A 10861-nucleotide genomic window follows, 5' to 3' on the forward strand; every position below is an offset into this window, starting at 1 on the left:
GAATACAGGGTTAACTGTAGGGTTCTTAGTGAGGTGGAGGAGCAGAGGGATCTTGGGGTCTTATGTTCATAGATCTTTGAAAGTTGCCACTCAGGTGGATAGAGCTTGTAAGAAGGCCTATGGTGTATTAGCGTTCATTAGCAGAGGGATTGAATTCAAGAGTCGTGAAGTGATGTTACAGCTGTACAGGACTTTGGTTAGGCCACATTTGGAGTACTGTGTGCAGTTCTGGTCGCCTCACTTTAGGAAAGATGTAGAAGCTTTGGAGAGAGTGCAGAGAAGATTTACCAGGATGTTGCCTGGAATGGAGAATAGGACGTACGAGGATAGGTACGAAGATTTACCAGGATGTTGCCTGGAATGGAGAATAGGACGTACGAGGATAGGTTGAGCGTGCTAGGCCTTTTCTCATTGGAACGGAGAAGGATGAGGGGTTACTTGATAGAGGTGTATAAGATGATCAGGGGAATAGATAGAGTAGACAATCAGAAACTTTTTCCCCGGGTACAACAGAGTGTTACAAGGGGACATAAATTTAAGGTGAAGGGTGGAAGGTATAGGAGAGATGTCAGGGGTAGGTTCTTTACCCAGAGAGTGGTGGGGGCATGGAATGCGCTGCCTGTGGGAGTGGCAGAATCAGAATCATTGGTGAACTTTAAGTGGCAATTGGATAGGTACATGGATGGGTGCTTAAGCTAGGACAAATGTTCGGCACAACATTGTGGGCCGAAGGGCCTGTTCTGTGCTGTATTGTTCTATGTTCTATGTTCTATGACTGTGGCATACTTATGAGTAACTAGGAGAAAGTGAGGACTGCAGATGCTGGAGAGTCAAAAGTCAACAAGTGTGGTGCTAGGAAAGCACAGCAGGTCAGGTAGCATCCGAGGAGCAGGAGAGTTGACGTTTCAGGCATAAGCCCATGTAGGGATTATGATTGCAACATCAACTCTCATCTTCCTCAGATGTTGCCTGACCTGCCGTGCTTTTCCAGTGTCACACTTTGCGACCCATACTTATGAGTAATTTTAACATAAGTAAACAAGTTCAAAACTAATGAAACTGAAGAGAATTCTTTGGGGAAATAGAAGTGAACTTGAGAACATAATACTTCAGATTGTGTTTGCTTGTTTAATTTGTCCTATATATGCAACAAACTTTGTACCTTTTTAAAAAAAATGTGTTAACTTTGTGAATTTAGGATAAATGGTTAAAATGAGGTGCTTGGATTTCTCTTTAAATGTCATTACTCCCTAGCCCAAATTGTAAGAAAAGGGTGATATGTTAGAAAGGATGTTTTCTGAGTGGTGAATTCAGCGAGTTCAAGACCAAGGCCTATCTTAAATCAGGTTTTCTCCCAAGACCTGCCTGGGACCAGCTAGATTCATTACTTAGGCAGCTGCAGGAGGTTTGCAGTTTGTAAGAATGGTCTGCAACTGCTGGTGCGAGGAGAGTTTAAGGTTATCATGGTTAGTGATTGGAAAGGAGTGGGGAAGATGTCACATGCATACTTCTGCTGGCATTTCAAAGAAGCTTGAAACTTATCTTGCTCCATTGTGATGAGTCAGCTCATCATGCTGGGCACCAGATAGTGTGACACGCCCCTGACTTGATGTTCAAAGGAAGCTGTATTGCTGATGACATAACTAGGCTAGCATTTTAAGTAGGTACCCAAGTGTTTTTAGTTGCAACCTCATCAGTGGCTTGAATCACAACTATAATGTCATGGTAGCTGGGAATGAGGGGAATTGAGTTCAGCATTCCCAGGGTTTTGAATTCAAACTCTTCCTTTAGATTGAGAGAAGAGGAGTAGAAATTTTGGAATCTGCATGTACTATCTCTCTCAAACTCCAGGGGATTGAGATGTTTCTTTTTGAGATGATACATGGTAATATGGCACTACATTTCCTTGACACAGCCAGGAGCTAGAGAAACTCACTTATGTAATGCAAGATTTGGACCAGAGATCTTCTGTGTTTGAATTCAAACACTATAGCATGTAGGCAGTCAATGCAAATATTATCTTATCAAAAAAAACAATCGAATTAACAGTATCCTGTCAAGAAATATTCTTGATTTTGGTTTCAGTATCGCAACCTAAATGCAAGAGGTAGGAAGTTTCACTTTTATCCAATAGGATGTCAGTTTCCTTCAGGGTGAACATTCAGATTGAGCTATTGAGATAACATGACTCTGTAAGAAATAAGTTCCACTTGCAGAGATTGATTTTGCAAAAGCAGGGTGACAATGGCATAGCATTGCTGTGGTTAGCACTGCTGCTGACAGCGCTAGCAACCCAGATTCAATTCCAGTCTTGGGAGACTGTCTGTGTGGAGCTTGCATGTTCTCCCTGTGTCTGCATGGGTTTCCTCAATGCCCATGTTTCCACCCACAATCCAAAGATAAAGCAGGTTACATGGATTGGCCATGCTAAATTGCCCTGTAGTGTCTGTGGATGTGTTGGCTTAAATTAGCCATGGCTAATGTGGGGTTACAGGTCTGGGTGGGTTGTTCTTTGGAGAGCCTGTGCAGACCGAATGGCCTTTATCTGCACACTGGGGACTCCACGAAGAAATTTCTGATGACATCTTCCACTTTTAGGGACTCAAGTTAGTATTGAGCAACAATTAAATATCATAGTGGCATATGTGAATCTTTTAATGTATAATGGTAACGCATGGTAAGAATAAGTAAATGGCATGTTAACAATCAGAAAGTGAATGGACGCATATTTAAAAATACTTATTTTTTAAAATATGCCAAATACAATTACTGAACTTCACTGCCCCTACTCAAGCAACTATAGTGCCTGCGTTTTGGTCCAGACTATCTACTAATCAGTTGGGTAAAGCCCAGGGTATTGCTTCCCAAGGTATTTTCTCATGTTCTTTTTCATTCATAACTTGCATGGCCCTGTGTGTAATATTTTCACCTCAATCTCATGCTTTAACACAGCCTAGACTGAGGAGTCCAGAGTCCCTTTCAACTCAGCCATTAGCTCGATACCAATGGTAAAACCACATATGAAATGAGTTTTTCAATTTTAATACAGATCACAGGAGCCGCTCTCTCTCATAAATTGCAGATTGGTTGCCACTAAATTACCAGAATGACTGACAAGAAGTCACTATCAATAGGGAGAATATAAACATCAAACTGACGCGGCAGGAACGTTTAGTTTTAGATTTGGATTAACTCGTGTTATAGTGTAGAGTGTGTTTTACATTGCAACTGACATTCATGGTGTTGAAAGGAGAGTGTGGAAAGAACTGAAAGTGCTCACTTCTCAAATATTGATGCCAGGATTTTAATTTAAGACAATACTTTTACTCATTGCAGATAACAGTCTCGCAGTAACCTACACAGTAATGGGTTCTTCCAAAAATAACTTAAGGAAAAGCAAAACTTTCATAGAGAAGTTCGAACATTCAGTTGACAATTTCATCAGTGCATCTCAAGTTCAGTTCAAGATTCTGAGCATCAGTTGAAAATGCCTTCATGAGACAACCATATGGTGTGTGGGGGAAGGTGTGATGAGTTTTAATCTATCACTTATAATCACTAACAATGTTGGAATTTTCTTCCAAGTATGTTTGAGTTGAAGCAGAAAATCTGAATGCTGTGAAGCACGTGGGGGAAAAGAAACAAAGAATTGGCTCAATCAGTTTAAATTTTAATTCCTCTTTTCTAGTACAAGGGAATTAAATAATTCAAGTTAAGGTTGCCAAGTTGTTATTAAGATGAGGGAATTGAGGAAAGAAAAGGTTAAGGGCAAATCTACTGCACAACATTGAAAGACCAGTGACTGAGAAATGAGATCAGAGCTTTCTCTGCATCCCGTTGCTTCACGCTGTATAGAGAAAATGTTCACTGCCCCTTAAGTACTGCTCAAATGGTGCTGTGATTTCTGTTCACATATTATTTAAAATATCAAAGTGGTTTCTAAGTGCTCCTAAATAAAGATAAATCAATTCTATATTTTCAACACAGAGCTAGGAAAATAATCTAGAATAATTCACCAAGTTCCACAGCGTGAGGAAAACAAACCCATAAGTATGTTGAATTTTCTTGATATTTCAGAAAATACCACAATCCTATTAAATATTCTAATGTCACTTCAGCTATACAAACTAGGCAGTACAGTTTGGTATGAACAGAAAATGCTCAAATACAAGTCCGTCAGTATCTGGAAAGAAAACCAACTAGATTTGATAAAAGGTGCATTCCCAAAATATAATCTTTTATTCTCTTTTAAGTTTCTGAATTACATCCTGTGCATTTGTAGAATATTTAATTTTATGTCATATTTGTAGTTTTCCTTTATTTAAATTTTTATTTCCAGGTGAATTGCTTTCTTCTAAGACGTTGACCCAGGTAATTACATTTTTAATGCATTGTTTTGAACCTCTCTGGTTGAAAGATAACATTAGAAAGCTGCCTCTGTGAAGATATGGTCAGTAAGCTGCTGACAAGTGCAAGATTAAAGATACAATAAATGGACAGTCAGAGTTTAACACTGGAGCAGGGACATAATTAAAGCATAAGGTCATACTTTAATTAACTCTAACCTTCTATTCCAGCACAGTGAATACAGCCATTAACTGAGGTCCAGCATAAGTCAAGCTTTACAATATATTGGTTGGTTTAAGGATTGGCTCAGTGTTGAAAATCAGGACCGAGCGATCGATCATTGAGATCATTTTCAAGCATATTGCATCTATAAAGCAATAATAAATTTGAATGTGTTTATATAACAGAGCTTTTACTGCACTGGGCATTATGAGGTGAAGCAGAGTTCTAAACCCCTGAAATACATATATTATAAAAATTTGTTGTTGTCTTTGATCAGTAAACTGGAGTTAATGCAAGAAAATTATGCCCAAAATACTAAAATATGATTATAAACAGATAACTGGAATGAGAAGATATTAAGATTGTAGATTAATATTTTGGGTGAGTGCACTGGGTTCACTGGGAGGCACAGTGAGTAGTACCCCTGCCTCTGAGTCAGAAGGTCCACATTCAAGTCCCACTCTCGGACTTGATGACCAAGGGAAGTGTCCACCTACAGGGCAAACAGCTTAATTATCAACCTGCAAATGCTTCCATGACATATCAATTGCAGGGGATAAGAGTGGGAGAGATTCCTGTTAGCTGTGTGATGGATAGAGTAGTGGAACCTCTCTAATTACTAGCTACAGTTCCACACTACAACAAACATATAAAAGTTCAATTGTCATAGCAACTCAGACTTCCTGATTGATTCTAACAATAGCCCTTTTCAATTCAACAGGGTGGATTAGAGCATATTACGGAGTTAAATATAATTTAGAAATAAAACAATTTCACAACTTCTTAGAACACTACTTAAAATACATATGCATGGTGGAATGCTGGTTTACAAGCTTTTGAGGTGCCTGGCTACTAGTTTCCATGTTTTAAAATGGTAATGCTAACCACCGAATATAGCTGCCTTGGCTCCTACATTATGACAAGAACTATATCTCGTATATACTTCAATAATTGTACAGCATTCTGGGTCTTCTGGAGTTTGTAGAAGTTGCTTTTTAAATGGGACTTCTGTCTTTTCTGTACACATTAATGTATAGGGTCGTCTGTATCTACACTTGCTTTAAACATTATCACAAGAATGTTTAATTTTAATTGTTATTAATTTATTGTTTATGTAAAGCCAACATTATAGGCTTTTAGAAATGAATTTGCACTTTCATTTTCTTTATAGAATTCCTAGAGTGTGGAAGCAGGCCGTTCGGCCCAACTATTCCACACCGATCCTCCAAAGAGTATTCACCCAAACTCACCCCCTACCCCCATAATCCAGCATTTCCCATGGCTCTCCCACCTAGGCTGCACATTCATGGACACTGTGGGCAATTTAGCATGGCCAATCCACCTAACCTGCACATCTTTTGACTGTGGGAGTAAACACCCACAGAGATGGGAAGAATGTACAAACTCCACATAGACAGTCGCCTGAGGCTGGAATCAAACTTGGGTTGCTGGCGCTGTGAAACAACAGTGCTAACCACTGAGCCACCCCAAAATGAAAGTACAGACACTACATTCATGGTTGGATGCCTGTAGTCATGATCAGTATGGGGATTGAGCCCATGACCTTAGTGTTATTAGCACCACGCTCTAACCATCTGAGTTAATTGATCAACACAACTAAAGACTTCAAGATCAGAAAACACAATTGGCAGGATTCAAACCTGCATGGGAAAACCCAACGGATGTCCTAACCCATCATTCAAATCACTCTGGCACAATGACACTTATCGTGTAAATTTCTGAAATATATTAGTTGATATTCCCACAATCTAATAAGAGAATCTTAAAGGTATTTTTCTAAATAGGAGTAAATATGTCATTAGAGGTTTTTTCATGCATGCTGTCAGTCATGAATGAATAATTTTATTAATGCAACTATTAGTGAATAATTTGACAGCATGTAGATAATCTCAAATGTAAGTTGATCCAAATGTATCAATTATTTGACTCTGTATTTGCAAGCAAACAATTTTGTTTTATGACATCTGTGCTCATTTCGTTAATTACTTTTGAAATGAAGTAAATGTAAATCCTGGGACCAGGATCCTGAATTTAAGAGATCCCAAATAAGAGAAATCAGTTTTACAAGTTACAATGGAGAGTGTCTTAATTCAAAGGCAATTTGTAAAGGTTGCACTTGTATAGTTGCACTGCATGAAAATTAAGATTTAAACATGTTTTGATTTCTTTTCACTGACTCATGCTCCACAGGCACCAGTCACTGCAAATGGCTCAGCCAATGGCTCAGATTCGAAGTGTGAGTTGACTGGTGTTGGCAGCCTATTTGAAACTTCACAGCCACGCTTCATTTTGTTCTCACCCAAAGTCCAGTCACAGACACATTCAATCAGAAGTCATCAGAATGTAGGAAATCCACTTAAGAGCTAATTTCGCTTTGACCACAGATGAAACCCAAACCTTGCTTGAACCGTACAGCACAGTGCTGCATTCAAATCTTTAAAAGTGGTCTAGTCTGCCAAAAGTGAAGCTACCTCTTCCCCTACAGAATTACTACACGACAATCATCTGATGTACAAGGAAGGTTACTGACGATGACAGTTCCATCTTGCACTTGGCAGTTAACTCGTCCACTAAGCACTTGTGGAATTTTATGCTTGTTTAAAAGAAAACTCTATCATGTTAATTAAATAGCAAAGGGAGTAATCAAATCAATCACATGAGGTGAATGCTTAGCACTGTTAATGATCTGCAGCAGGAACTGACTGTAGTGTGATTTATAAATATGCAGTGTGAATAGATGCTGACTTGCTTGTTATCTTGCATATTCAATGATGTGTGCCTCTCAGCTTACCTCTGCCGTGTGATGAGATTGATGTAATGTCTGAGAGCAGAGTAGTACTTCGCCAGTTCCTCGGGGGGTGCATCTTCTCCTGGGTTCTCAGGTTTGGGAGGATAGGCATCCACCAAGGTCCCGAGGCACACCAGCACACAGATAGCAAAAGCAATCAGGGTTGTCCAAGATTTTTGAACAGCCACCATCTGTCACACGGAAAGAAAAGCCAATTAGTCAACATGCCAGGAAGACTGGCTAAGAATCAGCAAAAGACTGTTTATAAATAGTTTACTATGTCTAGGTTATCTTGAAGCTCATTTAAGTATTTATGTTATTAAAATTATGACACTATAGTACTGGAACAATTTCAATGATGCTTCTCATATTTAACTATGAGTACTCACTGGAGCGCAGAGAGTATTCAAATTGAGTGTGGAGTTCTAAATTGAGAAAAAAAGTACACGACTTCAGGTTCTTTTGAAAAAATATGGTATATGCAACTTCACTCATTACAGTTATAAATCACACAACACCAGGTTATAGTCCAATAGGTTTATTTAGAGGTATAAACCTTCAGAGCGCTGCTTCTTAGTCAGGCAGCTAGTGGGGCAGGATCATAGAATGCAAAACTTAAAGCAAAAGATCCATGTGTCATACAACTGACGTGATGTATTGAACAAACCTAGATTGTTGTCAAGGCTTTAAACGCTTCGAATGGGGTTGCAGGTTTTGATTCATTAATATGTAACTCCCAGAACTTCTTTCGTCACATTTCCGAGATAACTGAAGGTTTTATAAAAAAAAGTGACATCTCAGCTCAGGCAATGCATTAAAGGTGTGAAATTAGAGTCTATCTGTATCCCAACCTTGAGTCAGATTGGTTCTATTTCCAACGTAGGAATTGATAAAATGTCACATGGACTCACTGCCTATAAATTGTCTGCTTTTTGAACAAAATAGAATGTTTCTGCAAATACAAATATGCAAATACAAATGCAAATTAGATTAGAGTGGCCTTGATCTTTACTGGCACAGAAACACAATTGAGAATGAGTAGTGGGATATACAATTTCGGGGGGAGATGTATGAAGCAGATGATCACTAGGGGATGTGGGGAATGAAGAAGAGAAGTGACTGTTGCAGAAAGAAGCAGTCAACAAAAGACAGAAAACCTGAATGAGGTCAAGGGAGAAGTCTCTGTTATTGGGCCTAGGAACAATCAATCCAGAAACAGATTTGGAAATCGTCAAAACTTTGCTGATTCAATGGATAGATTGAAAGAAAAGTGCATTAAAAAAAACTAGAGGAAAGAGCATATTTCTTGAGGCTTGTTTGGTTTAATTACTTGAAAATGTGCAATGTTTGATTATTGTATAGTGTGTAAGGTTGCAAATTAAATGTGTATGTGTTTGACATCAATACAAATATTTAAAAGAGAATATATGATGTCTCAATCAAGTAAGAAAATTTATAAATCCATGAATTCGGCCAGTAATGTGAGGCACCTACACAAAAATAAACTTTCAAAAATAAGAGGGGGATAAACAGAAACATGGAAAAGGGGATCAACAATCTGATGAAGCTGACCATTAGTACTTTAACATCAATTGGGAAATTCTATTTGTGATCATTAACATTTAAGACTAGTACCCGTAAACCATACAGACTATGTTCGAAACACCTATCAGTCTGATTGTAAGGAAAAGAAAATGAAAATATTTAATTTGTAATTAAACATCATACAACTGAGCACTTGCAGATATGACTGTACTAAAGGAGAGATGAGAATTAGTAACACATTAGCATCTGGGTGAACAAATAATGGATATAAATATTTTGACGATTTTAAATCAACCATAAACTATCAACACTATCTACCTTTTGGTTCCAACACTTTGAGGATTAAAGGCTTCAGTGATTTTTCTCATTTTCTGTTGATCTGTATCAATTAGATCATTGTCATTACTTATGTTTCTAACTTCTCTGTTTTAATTCTCCATATGAATTCTTTAGACCTGTGTCATTAGGGTAGTTGACAACAACGCCAATATTGAAATTAACTAGGAAAGTCAACTCAGTCAAAGATCCATGACTTACAATACAAAATTATCCAGTTTCTATCATTCCCTTATTTGCTGCCTCATGAAATATATTAACATTCCTTTCATGTGGAATCAAGCTAATATATAATACTGAATCATGTGGTGGAGTTTGGTGAGTGAGCTGTGACTCCAAACATATAGGTCTGTGCTAGTCTCACTTACAATCACTTGTGATTCAGGTATAGTTAGGTTTGGAAATGTAATTATGTGGAAACCTCAGGTATGTTAACTGGGATCCCTTTTTACCTTTCAAGTTCTGCAAGAGCAACACAAAAGACTCAAATGCTGCAGAATACACTGCAAACAAGTTAAACCATCACAAATCATTCCATTAAAAAGGCATTAGGTCAAATAACTCTCGTAATTGTACTTGCTATAAAATGGGCCCTTCAAATGAAAATATCTGGTAAACTTTTTTGGTTTTAAAGCAGTGCTTTTTTTAAGCAATCCAAATCAAAAGGGCTTTGCCAAACACTTCTTATCCTAAAACAGTGTAGTTCATTCAGCATGGATGTTTACTGCAAGTATTTTTGATGTTTCATTCTGGTAGTCAATTGGATTTCGTGTTCACGTCTATCTCACACATTATAGTTACAGCAAAAATCAGAATCTACTACCTAACAGTTCTTCAAATGACAGCAGCATTATTGAATCAAAAAACAGAATGTGCCGGAGAAACGCAGCAGGTCTGGCAGCACCTTTCTCTGCACAGATGCTGAAGAGAGCTTCTCCAGCACTTCCTCAGGAATTCTCTGTTGCACTTTAAGCAACAGTTAGAGCTCCAAAACAACCAAGCCCCTCTCTTCCGATGTGAAGTTGCACTCTTTAAAGTTTCAATCTCTCCTACTGCTTGCGTCTGCCGCCTACGCTGTCAAAATAAATCTTAACATCATTTCTGTGGAAGTTGAACGGGGTAGAGAGGTAGAAAGAGGCAGCATTAACCAACTTGCAAATTCGAACTGGATAAAGTACATGTTGTACTTACATTTTCTATTGTCTGGGTGTCTTGCTGATCAGAGAAAATCCTAGTGTGTGTCAGTTCTCCCCGCTGCACAGCCGTGTTCAGTTGTGTTCTGGAGCTGCTCAGAATTTCCTGCTCCTTTTTATATATGCGGCTCTGAGACCACGAGGGAGGCGGATTCCTTTGTCACCACCTCCTTAAGACTTTTTTTTTGCATTCATGGGTTATTGAAAAAATCGATTTCCACTCACTTTCCTTGCTTCCCTCCGGCCCTGACAAGATAGCTTATCATCCGTAAAACTCATAAAATCCGCCCCCCTCCCCAGTGAATGTAGACAGGAAGGAACAAATAGACGAGTATTAGAATTGACATTCACGATTCATTTCCAAGGTATTTTAAACCTGCTCCAATCATTTTAATCCATGCATACATTA

General features: G+C 38.4%; 1 protein-coding gene across 1 annotated transcript in view; it reads right to left on the reverse strand.

Moving 5' to 3' along the window:
* Positions 1–10555, reverse strand: part of LOC122539911 (peptide YY-like) — a 20313-nt gene extending 9758 nt beyond the window's left edge. Inside the window, exons 1-2 of the mRNA XM_043675081.1 lie at positions 10451–10555; positions 7382–7569 (exon numbers count right to left, since the gene is read on the reverse strand). Coding sequence (XP_043531016.1) covers positions 7382–7569 — 188 coding nt within the window. The 5' untranslated portion in view covers positions 10451–10555. The remainder of the gene's footprint in view (positions 1–7381; positions 7570–10450) is intronic.
* Positions 10556–10861: the final 306 nt, after the last annotated feature.

The sequence above is a fragment of the Chiloscyllium plagiosum genome, chromosome 33 (assembly GCF_004010195.1).
Source record: "Chiloscyllium plagiosum isolate BGI_BamShark_2017 chromosome 33, ASM401019v2, whole genome shotgun sequence".
Lineage (NCBI taxonomy): Eukaryota > Metazoa > Chordata > Chondrichthyes > Orectolobiformes > Hemiscylliidae > Chiloscyllium > Chiloscyllium plagiosum.